Below are 13,933 nucleotides of genomic sequence, written 5' to 3' on the forward strand. Positions count from 1 at the left end.
ATCTTTGTACAGATAGCTTTTTGTCTGTAATTATTTTCTTCAAATTAGTGGGATTATTTTCTAAGAAAACATTTTATTATGGATTTCTAAAAAAAGTTATTTTAGATTCAGGGCCTGTGCAGGTTTGTTACATGGGTGTATTGAGTTATGCTGAGCTTTGGGCTTCTAATGATCCAGTCACCCAAGTAGTGAACATAGTACCTGACAACCCTTCCCCTGTCTTCCCCCTTTTGGAATCCCCATTGTTTTTTGCTCCCATCTTTGTGTCCATTTGTACCCAATGTTTAGCTCCCCCTTACAAATGAGAACATGCATTATTTGGTTTTCTGTTCCCACATCAGTTCACTTAGGGTAATGGCCTCCAGCTGCATCCACATTGCTGCAAAGGACATGGTTTTGTTCTCTTTATGGCTGTGTAGTATTCCATGGTGTATATGTACTACAGTTTCTTTATTCAATCCACCATTGATGGGCACCTGGGTTGATTCTGTTTCTTTGCTGTTGTTAATAGTGCTGCAATAAATATATGAGTGCAGATGTCTTTCTGATAGAACAATTTATTTTCCTTTGGGCATATACCAAGTACTGGGATTGCTGTGTCTAATGCTATTTCTATTTTTAGTTCTTTCAGATATCTCCAAACTGCTTTCCACAGGGGCTGAACTAATTTGCATTCCCACCAACAGTGTAGAAGTGCTTCTTTTTCTCTATGACCATGCCAGTGTCTGTTATTTTTTGACTTTTTAATAATAGTCATTCTGACTGATGTGAGATGGAGTCTCTTTGTAGTTTTGATTTGCATCACTGATGATGAATAATGTTGAGCATTTTTTCATATGTTTGTGGGCCATGTGTATGTCTTCTTTTAAGAAGTGTCTGTTCATATCCTTTGCCCTTTCACTTCTATGTATTAATAACACCCAGGCTGAGACCAACAAAGAACACAATCCCAACTATAATAGCCACAAAGAAAATGAAATACCTAGGAATACACCTAATCAAGAATGTGAAAGATCTCTACAAGGATAACTATAAAACATTGCTGAAAGAAATCAGAGATAATTCTCTGAAAAAGAAATCATCTCTGATTTCTCTCAGCAGTGTGTTGTTTGTTGGTTCGTTTTGAGATGGAGTCTTGCTCTGTTGCCCAGGCTGGAGCGCAGCGGTGTGATCTCAGTTTACTGCAACCTCCTGCTTCTGGGTTTGAGTGATCTTCCTGCCTCAGTCTCCTGAGTAGCTGGGATTACAGTGCCTTCCATCATGCCTGGCTAATTTTTGTATTTTTAGTAGAGACGAGGTTTTGCCATGTTGACTAGGCTGGCCTCGAACTCCTGACCTGAAGTAATTGATCTGCCTGCCTCGGCCTCCCAAAGTGCTGGGGTTAAGGCATGAGCCACCATGCCAGATCTCTCTCTTTTTTTTTTTTTTTTTTTTTGAGACAGTGTCTCGCTGTGTCACCCAGGCTGGAGTACAGTAGCATGATCTTAGTTCACTGCAGCCTCCGCCTCCCGGGTTCAAGCGATTCTCCTGCTTCAGCCTCCTGAGTAGCTGGGACTACAGATGTGTACCACCATGCCAAGCTACTTTATATGTTCTTAGTAGAGATGGGGTTTCACCATATTGGCCAGGCTGGTCTCAAACTCCTGACCTCGTGATCCACCTGCCTCAGCTTCCCAAAGTGCTGGGATTACAGGTTTGGGCCACCGCACCCGGCCACCCTGACCTCTTTCAGCAGTGTTTTGTAGTTCTCTTTGTAGAGATCTTTTACCTTATGGATTATTTTAAACCTACAAAAGTAGAAAGGAAAGACTTCTTATTGTTAATAATTTGGTTATTTGGATTAGCATCCAAAGAAGAGCCATATATTGCAATTGGTTGATATCTTTCTTAAATCTTTTTAGGTGTTCCCTTTCCATTTTTTTTTTTAATTGAAGAAACCTCTAGGACTTCTCACCATTTAGATTTTGCTAAATATGTTCCTTCCCTTGGTGTCATTTAAAATGTTCTTCTGTCCTCTATATTTGTAGTAAATTGGTCATTAGATCTAGAGGTTTATCAGATTGACTTTTTTTCTTTAATACTATTCCACATGTATAAATATCTAGTTGTCTCTCATTTTGTGATAACTCAAATCTATGAAAGAAACTAATCATATTCTTTATAATAAATGTGAAATGAAATTAGGTAGAAATTGTGGTGGTAGAAAAATGGGCTGGTGAACTTACAGTCTTACTTGTTCCAAGATAAAATGATGTTTCTTTTTCTTCTAGGAGGCTGAGAAAATGTTAGAAATTGGGGGAGACAAGTTCCCCTTAGAGAGGAGGAAGTTACTAAGTAGTCCTGGAAAGAACAACAGTTGCAGGTAAAACTTTCAAACACCAAGGAGTTTACTTTTTTGGTTATTCTATAAGTGTTCTGGCTTTGTGGTGGTGGCGATGTCACAAATGCAGCTCTAGCATAAAGGGCTAAACATTCAGCCTCCCAGTTCCACCCTGTGAAAATACCTTTTCCATCTCATTGTTTATTGAATACCTGCTATATACCAGATACTATATCAGGTTCTGGGAATCACAAGGAGAAGAGAGGTAAGAAAACCAATGTACTGAATGCCTCCTTTGTGCTGGGATTGTGCTAGAAGGTTTACTTATGTGTTGTCAGTTAACTTGTACTGATATGTATATCACTATCTGCATTTGTACAAGTGAAGAAACTAAGTCTTAGAGGGTTTTAGGTAATTTTATCCAAAGTTACAATGATGCTGAGTAGAAAGATTTGGATTCAAACCCCCTGGTCCTTCTTCTATTCCTTAAACCAGTGCTCGTTTGCCTTTCATTGCCACCTTCCAAAGATGAAAAGGATGTGTTCTTTATTTCCAGAAAGTTCTCAGCCTGGAGGGCATGAAATTCCAATGCTTGGGCAAGCTTTTGGGGATAGGCAGAAATAGTCAATGTTAGCTTGGCTTGTGGCATCTATAGTCCTGGGAGCAAGGAGGAGTTGAACTGGGATCATGAAAATTCCTTACTTCTGCCAATGATTTTAGCCACTTTCTCTATCAAACCTATTCATCATCACAAATGACAGGAAGCTTAATTGGTGCATTTGTAGTTTTACTCCTGGTATCTTGTTTCTGAGTTGAAAGAGGTATGCATAGGCTGAAAAGCCTAGCGGTCAAGAAGGGGCAGAGAAGGAAGAGAGCAGGATATCTGGGTCATTCAGATCCTGAAAAATTTACTGCTGAATCATTGAGTTGGTTGTGCCTTATACTCTGGGGGAAATTAGGACAGTTTGTTTCTTAATAATAGTCTTGGTTCTTAATAAACTTTCTACAGTTTGTTTTGAAAGGAGCCATGAGCTTTGAATTATCTGATGGCAAAGTAGGAACAGTGTTTCCTTTTTAACAGGATGCTGCCTCTTCTTTTGTCATTTTAGAAGGAGATAATCTGGCTTGCGGAAAACGTCAAACTACTCTGTCTCTAGGAAACCTAGAGCTGGGTTCAAGGTCTTGATTCTCTACTTGTTGTTTTTTGACCTTGGATAGTCACTTAGCTCCAAGAGCTTTCATTTCTGCACCTTCAAAATGAGGATGTTAATAAACTCTGTTGCTGTGATAGTTAAGATATTAGGAAAGTCCTTTGTGAACTACGAATAGAAGAGATTTGGCTGTGTATATGGGAAAATGAATGAAAAGTGCCTGGCACACAGCAGGTGCTCAGTAAGTGGTAGTTCCTGATGCTTCACTGTTGATAACATAGCATTGTCATCAGCATCTCCAATGAGGCCTTTCCGAGGAGTGCACAACTGGGGATAGGATTGGCTGCCACCTGGCACACCAGCCCAGCCTTCAGCACCACCTCATGGGCCACCTTGCCTCTTCCCATTCCGACCTCAGTGGCTGCAGAAGAAAGATCAGACTCCATCTTGTTCCCAGAGTTCCTGAGAGCTGTTAGCTGGATGGTCTCAAACTCCATCTTTTCCCTTCTGGTGGGGCAGTGATCATTATAGACTGTGCTATGTATTTTACTTGTATGTCTGACATTCACTGTCCTAATCATTGATTTCAGATGTGACCCGTCTGAGATTAATATATCTGATGAAATGCCTAAAACCACAGTCTGGAAAGCTCTCAGTATGAATTCTGGAAATGCAAAGGAAAAGAGGTAAAGAGAACTGTAATATCTGATTTTTATTTATTTCTGACTTTTGACAATGGCAGTATTGAAGGCAAAATGTGTTTTAGTTGTAAAATGGAATTTGTCTAATAAATAGCACTTCCAGGAACTGCCGCTAATCCCATAAGAATACCTATAAGCCAGTCGGGCATGATGGCTCACACCTGTAATCCCAGCACTTTGGGAGGCCAAGGTGGGCGGATCATGAGATCAAGAGATCGAGACCATCCTGACCAACATGGTGAAACCCTGTCTGTACTAAAAATAGAAAACTTAGCTGGGCATGGTGGCAGGCACCTGTAGTCCCAGCTACTTGGGAGGCTGAGGCAGGAGAATCGCTTGAACACGGGAGGTGGAGGAGGTAGTCAGCTGAGATCGCGCCACTGCACTTCAGCCTGGCAACAGAGTGAGACTCTGTCTCAAAACAAACAAACAACAACAATAACAAAAACAGCTATAAGCCTTAAAAAAGTAAAAATGTTTTCTAAATATTTGGTCAGGGTGTTTTTTTAAGCAGCCTGTTTACACAAGTCCAAAGTCAGGATAGGATTATTTTGGCATATAAATTTGCTTTGCCTATTGATTTCCTTTAATCTTCTTTCTAGTCTCATTTCAGAATCTAAAGGGCATGTCTCTGGTTACTGCAACCACACAAATAAGAAAATTGCTAAAATATTCAGATAGTGTTGATAGTACTGATACATTCTTTAACCTATTTAACTTGTTATATATGAGAAATACATTTGAAATATTAAATTGTAACTTTTATCTTTCTTTTTTTCTTTCTTTTTTTGTTTGTTTGAGACAATCACTCTCTATCTCCCAGGCTGGAGTGCAATGGCATAATCTCAGCTCACTGTAACCTCTGCCATGCGGCCTCAAGCAATTCTTCTGCCTCAGCCTCCCAAGTAGCTGGGAGTACAGGTGCATGTCACCCCCACCGGCTAATTTTTGTATTTTTTTAGAGACGAGGATTTACTGTGTTGCCCAGGTTTGTCTGGAACTCCTGGACTCAAATGATTCTCCCTCTTTGGCCTCCCAAAGTGCTGGGATTACAGGCATGAGCCACCGCACCCAGCCATAACTGTTTTTCTGTTTTGAAACCAAATACAGTATATTATTTGCTTATATCATAGATCAACCTTAATCAGGTTAATGAAGACAATGGAAGAGCTTGAGGCATTTTTGCCTGCATTGAGGTAGGCTATATGCCCAAATTTCTTGAATAATTTAGTCCAGATACCATTTAAGTATATGTAAATAACTGAACACAAAATCTGAAGCCTTCTTAAAGTCAACTTTTCTAGTTAAAAAAAAAGCTAGGAGTCAGGAGACCTAGTCCTTCTATTAATTCCGTGTATAACTTGGCAGACCACTGTTTCTGGCATTCAGTTTACTCAGCAGGAAAATGGAGATAATAATAACTAACTGCCTCACTCCTGAGGCTGCTCCGAGAGATTGAAGTGCACTGAGAAGTCACAACCACTAGTGGGTGGTAGTGGTGATTTATGTCTTCATCGAATGGGTTAAAATAAATCTCTGCTGAATGTGAGTGAAATATAGAATCTTGTTTCCTTCAGAGGAAAATCCAGGCAGCTGTCGAAATGTATAACGCACATGGTTATTTTTAGTTGAGAACTAGTCTACTTGTAAATGAACTTAAAATATAGCCAGATCCAAATTGTGGTGACATCTTCAAAGTATTGTGTTAAAAGGAGGAATGAATCATATGTTCCCTTTTCGTCTAATTGTAACACTTTTATTCAGTCTCTTCAACTAAGAGTCTTTGCTGGGATGGAAGATTTGGGCCGTGTGGTGCCTCAGGGAAGTTCTGGTTACAAAGAAAATGGTGAGTCTCTCAGAGAAGAAGCAAGACCAAGTCTGGCCCTGTCCTTGGTCATCTCAAAGCCATGCCGAAGCATTCAGTTATTCTTCCTGTGCACTGGAGGGCATCCAGCTATCCCCATACCAGCAGCCAGTTGCCAGATGTGAATGTGGAAGCAAAAGACCACTTCCTGTTGGTTCTTCTCCTCTTCTTCCTTCTTTTTCTCTTTAGAATGGCCACCATTGAAGACCTAGCTTCCCATTTTCCAGACATTTTCTCTGAAATTTTCTGCTGGCCTGCCAAGCCATATGGATTCATTCTGCCACTGAGGAGCCCTTCAGTGAGGTCCCTTTTCCTGAAGGATGGAGTGGGGAGTACGAGGGGAACAGAGAAGAAACTCTCTCTGGCTCTCCAGTGTTCTTAGTGTCTGCAGGCTCCTAGGCAGCCCTGGGCCTTGATTTGATTACCTCCCCGGGGGATGCTGGTCAGACCCAGAGGTTGTCAGGAGGTCGGCTACCAGAAAGATCCATGATCTGGGCATTGGCAGTGCCTGCTACCACAGCCAGGAAGATGCCTCTGACCTGGGTGTATCTCCATCACTCCCTAGCAGCAGCCTGCATAACTGGCAAGAACCTTGGATGATACAAGGGCCAAGAAGGGACATTTGAGTTGTTTCGCTTAGATAGGAAAAGAATCTGGGGAAAATCAATAGTAAGTGAGGATGAGCAGCTTCTCTTCGTTTTCAGTGAGGATAGAGTGAGAGATTGAGCTTAGATTGCAACAGAAGGAATTAGTTTAGATACCAGCCTGAAGATTTGTCATAGTGTCTGCTTTCTAGATATCTGGGAAAGATTTGGTAATAGTGTTTGTGAATAGAAAGGAGGATGTGATGTTTTTATTGCCCATTTTGCGGGACCGTTTGACTTCTTGCTGCTGTCTCTTGAGGATATATTCCAATTCCATCCTGGCGAGATCCAAGTGCTTATGTACTGTCTCCTTAGCTGCCTTAGTAGTGAACGATCATCAGTTCAATGGACCAAAATCACCTTCAGCCATGTGGTTTCTTCATCATCATGGATTTCTTTTGGTTGGCAAACATTCTGGTTCTGAGATGTAAAAAGTCACAGTGGGAAATGAACTGTAAGTGGTGAAATTAGTTTTGGTATTTAATTTAAAACTACATTTATGGTTTTCTCTTCTCTTCTATGTTACAATGAATGTAAAGTATTAGGGATCCAGTGCTTATAAACCTTTCCCTCCTTTGTGCACAGACTGTAACTAGCAAGCCCATTAGCACCCAGAGAATCCTATCATGTTAGTTTCCCATCCTGGAAAATCTTTGTACAGTGGGAAGTTCCCCAACGTGTTTTTCTTTCTTAGGTGAAGGATTGGTTATATCAGTTTATTGAATTTTGCATTCCTTAAACTCGTAAAATATACTAATGTATTCTAGTCTTACTCTAAATACTGTTGATATTAAGGGAATTCTGCATTTCTTTCATATTCCCTATCTCATAGGGCCACAATTATTTTAATACAGAGATGATTTTCAAAATATTTAACAACTGGTACAGGACAGATGCCAACCACTCAGAAGGGATGCCTGCTGTAAACGAGCAGTATGTATGGTTGTACCAATGCCTATTGGCTGAACGTTATGCTACTTTCAGATATTAAAATGATGTCCCTTTGAATCATGGGGATTGTTCCTGGTTTGTCTCATTTCTATCACAAGGATGTTTTGGGGACAGCCTTAGCTTCCTTTCATATATATATATATATATATATATATTGCAGACTGGATAGGGCATGATTATTTGAACTATATGGGCATTAAAATCTCCATGAGCCAAAGCTTCACATTTTATCACTTTAGGGTAACTGTAATAATTGTACTCATTTACCTACCTAATTGGGAAAAATTAAAAGGCAGCCTGTCAGTAGGATAAGCTTTCTTGCAGACTTTTCCCTTGTCCCTCTCTGATTGCTTCCTTGAACTTGCCTCTTTTTCATCTTCATTGTTCCCTGAGAATATCCCCACTTTCTTGCTCTATCTTGCCCCTCCTATCATTTCCTGCCACCTTGGTGTGGGGAAGTTGATGACCATTTCACCTCTTCCCCTAGCCTCAGCACAGCTGTAAGGAGTGTATCAAAACTGGGTGACAGTATCACTCAGAAGAATGCCTCTCCTAATACACTCATGTCTTGTGCTGCCTGACTGCTTGAGGGGAGGAGCCTTCATTAACTCTGTGTAGTGTAGGTACAGGACCATGTGTGCACTTTTGGGTACTTCTCAAACCAGACCCTCCCAGATCACTGCACCTTAAGAATGTGAGCTACTTTTTTTTAAAATGTGGTTTGGTGTGTTGTTGAGGTAAACTTGATGGGGGACTGTGAGTGAAGATGGGAAGGGATTGGGTGGTTTTGCCATGAGGTGATGGCTGGGGTTGGCGCTAATGGTTTGCATGATCCTGGCTCCGTGGGTGTGGTGCTCGGTAGCCTTGGTATAGTTGCAGGTCACCTTTGTGCATGGTGGTTACCAGTCACTCTAGGGATTGTAGGTCCCAACAGTGTTTTGGCAGCCTGCACAGCTGGTACAAGGACAGCTGGAGGAGGGTCTCATATCCCTGCAAGTGATGCAGGACAAAACTTCCCAACAGGAGGTGTCCCTTGCATGGCTCTCAAATGCATGGGTGATATATCAGTTTGAAGTTTCTTGACCTGTCCATCAAGGATCTTGAATTTTTTCTCAGTTGTGCTTGTTAATATGTCGAAGGCCAAGTGCACTGCATCAAACTTGCTGTCTGTAAGATGCTAAAGTCCTTTGATCAATCCAGTGTTTCAGTCAGTTTGCTACTGACATCAGACTTGGCTTTGTCCCCTCTCTTTCTTTTCATTCAAGAGACTTTAAGGGTAAATTCTTCAGTTGAAACTGTCTTGGAAGTGCAGGCCTCCTCCTGTGTGGCTAATGAAAGAGACGGCACCAGGATCTTTCACGGCAAGTGCTCAAGGGGTGTGGGTAGTTTTGTGTAGTCTGGTCCTTTTGAACGTGGTGATTTCCTGTCATCCTCATGGTCTGACATTGCTTTTCACTGGAAACTGGTTGTAACCTTCGACTCATTAGCTGATTGTTGGATCTCTTTGTGAGGTTTGATTTTTTTTTTTTTTTTAATCCATGGGTCCCTGTGGACCGTTGCCTGTTGCAAATGATAGTGATTCTCTTCTTTTTCTTTGTCTCTAACAGTTGCCTGGACGATTTCATGGGTTACTCCACATGAATGCAGAATTTCCCATTGCTCATCTGTAAATGTTGATTGGCTAACCTGTCTGAACTTTCGGCAGATGCATCCTTGAGCTTAGTTTCAGGAATTCCTCCTGGAATTGGTTTTCCTTGGTAGTAATTTTTCATGGTGGAGCTTGTTTCTGAGGCATGGTACAGTGCTGTGGAGGCAAAGCATGGCTGTTGTAGTGATTTTCATAGCATCCGGATGACAAATTGCCTTCGCATGGGGAAACCACACGGGACTGATGGCATCTCTGAATTTGGGGATTTCATCAGTTACCCCTGGAATCAAAAGGAGTGCAGAGTCAAAATGTATTTAATTTTTTATTTTTTGAGACAGAGTCTTGATCTGTCACCCAGGCAGGAGTGCAGTGGTGCAGTCTCAGTTAACTGCAATATCTGCCTCTGGGTTCAAGTGATTCTCCTGCCTAAGCCTCCCAAGTAGCTGGGAATACAGGCGCCCACCACCACGCCCAGCTAATTTTTGTATTTTTAGTAGAGATGGGATTTCACCACATTGGCCAGGCTGGTCACAAACTCCTGACCCTGTGATCCACCCGCCTCGGTCTCCCAAAGTGCTGGGATTACAGGTGTGAGCCACCACGCCCAGCCCGAAATCTTTAAGAAAGTTATTTATCACCACAAGTGTTGTCATCTGTGATTCATGGGCCACTAGATGAACCTGAACCATCAGTGGCTGTCCAGATCCTCCAACTTTTTGAGACAGTATTCTAATCAGGGTTTTATGACACCAAGGTATCCCACCATTTTTGCAACATAGGCAGAAACACCAAGCTGCAGGTAATTGATTTGTGTGTCACTGATTCCTGGAGCAGCTTTGAATGCATTAAATCTGTTTTTAGCAGACCTTGCACAGGAGTTATCTCTCAAAATCTCTGTAAAGAGCAATAAGAATGTGTAGTGTTGCATGATACAATCCAAGCCTGTGAGTTGCATCATCAGGGATTGTCAGAATTTTATGTCTGTTCCATATCCTGCTGGTAATCAGCTTACAGACTTTCTATCAGTTTGGCTTAGATGTTCATCAACAGAAAAATGTTGCCATAATGATGGTATGATGCTGCACACAGTCGTTGCGCACATGCTTAGTATGGTATGGCGGTGCTGCACACGATCACTGTACAGAATTAACAAGGCTGGAATATGGCCCTCTGCTGTAGAGGGCATGGCACATGCAACTCATGCTGGAATGAGTAGGAGGCTTTCCTCAATGGATATGGAGACTGCTGCGTGCTTCATATCTTGAGGGGGCCTGTCTTGGTTTCCTTTGGCAGGGTCTACTAGCTACTTTTGAAGGCCATACCAACCTTTTTGGGCCATTAAATTTTTCTCAAAAAATAGCCAGCCTCATTTCTGCTTCATCTCTGTGGTAGGAACCATTCTCTATTCTTACTCCCTCCTCTTTGTCAACTCCCACCAACCACCCAACCCGAGTCCTGGCTGCTTTCTTGCTTAGGTCTGTGGCTGGTGATAATGGCACCAGAGTCAAGGTGGGCAGTGTTTGGAGTAGGAAATGAGTAGAGGTGAAGCAGCAGCAGCAGTGTGTGTGTGTGTGTGTGTGTGTGTGTGTGTGTGTGTGTATGTGTACATGCATTTGCATGTGTATTGTTGACAAATGAGAGTATAGCCATAAGATTTCATTGTTACTTCTAGTCTGTGCACCTAGCTGGAGGAACATTAAAAAAAAAATGGCCATTCTCCCATCTAGGGGGTGCCCATCTCAGACTTCTCTGATAAGAGTAGTTTGAGGACAAATACAGATTAATCTATGGAAAAAGATGTTTAAACTCAGCAAGAAGGAGAAACAAATTTCAGAGTGGAAAGCAAGACAGGTAGTTAGTTATGTGATTTCCATGCCTACATTTGCTTGGGCCTGGGAAGTGGTCCACCTCTTTCATGACAGCGGGAGATTTCAGAAACAGTTTGAGTTTTGGCAGGCCAATGCCCTGATAGGCTGGTGTAGAAAGGGAGGAAGGGAGGGAGGCCAGAGATTCGAGAAAGTGATGATGAGTAGGATCTTAGCTCTAAATGAAAAGAACTAGACTTACTTAATGGGTGGATTACTTGCTAGCCATAACTTTTAGGGAAGGGTAAGTCTGGAGAGAAGGTGAAGACCAGCAGAAATATACTGTGAAATTGCCAAATATGTTTGATTGCAGAAAACACAGCCTGGCTATTATTGTCTAGATGTGACTTCCAACTTCTGACGACAGGATTGCCAAGAGATGTGGTCTTTACCACACACAGCTCCTGTCCCTATCTCTTTATGTGTAGAGACTTGCGTTTGGGGTAGTGAGTAGTAAACCATATATTTCCAAAAGATTATGTGAAGAGTCACTGTTTCTCTTTGGGATGTGATTGGCTTTTAAATTAGTCATAAATGTTTGATAAAAATCTGGTATATGCTAAGTCCCAGGGTTGGTTGATATCTCAGGCTATGATAGCTGTGACCTCCAAGAAATCTCTGGCTTGGGGAATCTGTAGTTTCTGGTTGTCCAAAAAAGATAGTTCCTAGTCCTACTTTATTTTCTACCCACTCAGCTCTCCAGACTTCCCTCTTAGTAAAGGAATTCCTGATTCTCCCTGCATCTTCTCTGTTGATTTCAATGTCCATGTTCTGAGTTTTGAGTTTTCTCGAAGCATAGGAGCAGGCTTGGCCCCAGAGCTCCTGGCTTTCTTTTTGACGAGCATCAGAAATGCTATCAATATATTCTCTCTGTCACTTTATCAGCTTCTCTAAATTTATTTTGTACGGGGGTCAGCAACTCCTTCATGGACCTCTAAATGGTTGTCTTTGCCAGTTTGTTACTGGGTTTTTCTTGAATTTCTCAGGTTCCCAAGCCACATCTTAGCAGGGCATCCAGGAACCTTGCATTGAACCTCTCAGTCCTTTTGGCTTTCTTCTGGTCATAGAAGAAAGCCTTCTTTGGACTTCCCATTAGGTGGAAGTCCTTTGAGCAGAACCAAAATGGCCAAATGAGACATCATCCAAGTTCCTCCCTCCTTTACTGTCTCAGCTTTTACAAGCACCCCTTTCTCCTCTCTTTTCTGCCTTTTCCTCAGTCTGTCTAGTTCTCTTTGGAGGAAAGAAGTTCTTGGTCAGAGGTTCTAAAACCACCACCAGCTGGGGGTGGTGAGAATGGTGAGGAGGTTGGACAGTCCTGGGGCTTTTTTGAAAGGGGACTTTATGGTTATTTCCCTTATTTAGGGTGAGGGACTAAGAATTCTCAAGCCTTCAGTTTCATCCATATTTCAGTGTAAGCAGAAAAGCTCATTTCAAAGCCAAATAGAAGTGATTTTCTAAGTCTATCCTTTATGATTCTTGACTCCCTTGGTCTCTTAATATTAATTGTAGAGAATGAGCAGTTGAGTAAGTTAACATCTTTTCATCAGAAAGGAGGGTAATTTTCATAACCAAAAGAGATGTAAAGGAACTATATTACTGCTTGAAGTGTGAAAAGAGGAAAGGGGTGTTATGTGAACCTTTTCAATAGGAAAATTCAGAAAGTGGAATGATTCATCCATAGGCATAATTCTTTTAGGAGATTCTGTGCTCAAAGGGAAGGGAATGGTTTCTGATCCTTCTGAAGAGAAAAGGAATAGCATTTTTCTTAAACCTAACCCAGTTTCAGCATTGGAGAATACAGAACTTTTTCTCTAGCTAACGGCATTAATATTTCTTGAGAGAGAGAACCCACCCACGGCACTTTTCTAAATCAGTGGAATTTGGGCTTCTCTTAGCAGGTTTGCAATTGACTTCAACATGCAGGCTTTTCACATGTGCAATAATGTTGGAAACAGAAGCACCAAACTGATTGTGCAATTACTCGTTTTGTAGAAGAGGCCAAAATCCTCCTCCTCCTTCATTTCTCCTATATTCATTCCTCCAGGATCATAAAGCCTCCCTCTTGTTTATCTGTGTCTGCCTGTCTGATTGGTTAGATTTGGCTGCTCTTCCAAGCTAATGGTGTCAGGTGGGGAGCAGAGCAACCTTCCCTCGGAAGGGGACAACTCGAGGTGCTGGTACATTTCCCTTGTTTTCTATGTTCTTCTTTCTGGTGGGTCTCATGTAGAGATAGAGATATTTTTGTTTTAGAGATTCCAAAGTATATATTTTTAGTGTAAGAAATGTACCCTCTCCACACTCCATGATGTAAATAGAACCAGGAATAAATGTGTCATTGTGATAATCCCATAGCTATTTGTGGTAGGAACAAGACCCTTTTCCCTCACCACTGAGTCTCACGGTCTGTGTCTGTGATCCAGGGCAGGTAATTGTGACACTGCATCTCATAGACCTCTGCCTGCCCAGATTTTTGTGTGCTCATCTCAACGGGTGAAAAATAAAGTCTATATAAAACTGTTTGCACCTGTGGTGTTCTTTGAGTCCAAATGAAGGGGCTGAGCCAATGCTGACCAATTTCAGAGCTTGTGAATGAGAGTGTGAAGATGGGGGAGGAAAGGCGTGGTGGCTGCTGAGCGTGCCCTAGGAGGGCTGTGTTTCTCTCCCTGCTGCAGAGCATGAGGAGGCTGTCAGGGCCTCTCTCATGGGATGGCTAAGCTTGTGTTGGGGGAATAGGACAGCCTGGAAAGAAAGCTTATTCCAAAGATACGAGGCTGATGAGAGAACTTGTT

The 13,933-nt window shown here is 41.9% G+C and overlaps 1 protein-coding gene across 1 annotated transcript in view; it reads left to right on the plus strand.

The window, feature by feature from the left end:
• Window positions 1-13,663, plus strand: part of SLC4A8 (solute carrier family 4 member 8) — an 88,391-nt gene extending 74,728 nt beyond the window's left edge. The window contains exons 23-25 of the mRNA XM_012450227.2: window positions 2,271-2,362; window positions 4,062-4,157; window positions 5,937-13,663. Of these exons, the coding sequence (XP_012305650.1) occupies window positions 2,271-2,362; window positions 4,062-4,157; window positions 5,937-5,949 (201 nt within the window). The 3' untranslated portion in view covers window positions 5,950-13,663. The remainder of the gene's footprint in view (window positions 1-2,270; window positions 2,363-4,061; window positions 4,158-5,936) is intronic.
• Window positions 13,664-13,933: the final 270 nt, after the last annotated feature.

Source organism: Aotus nancymaae, unplaced genomic scaffold (genome assembly GCF_030222135.1).
Source record: "Aotus nancymaae isolate 86718 unplaced genomic scaffold, 86718_ANA_hifiasm-v0.15.2.pri h1tg000016l, whole genome shotgun sequence".
In the NCBI taxonomy this organism is placed as follows: Eukaryota; Metazoa; Chordata; class Mammalia; order Primates; family Aotidae; genus Aotus; species Aotus nancymaae.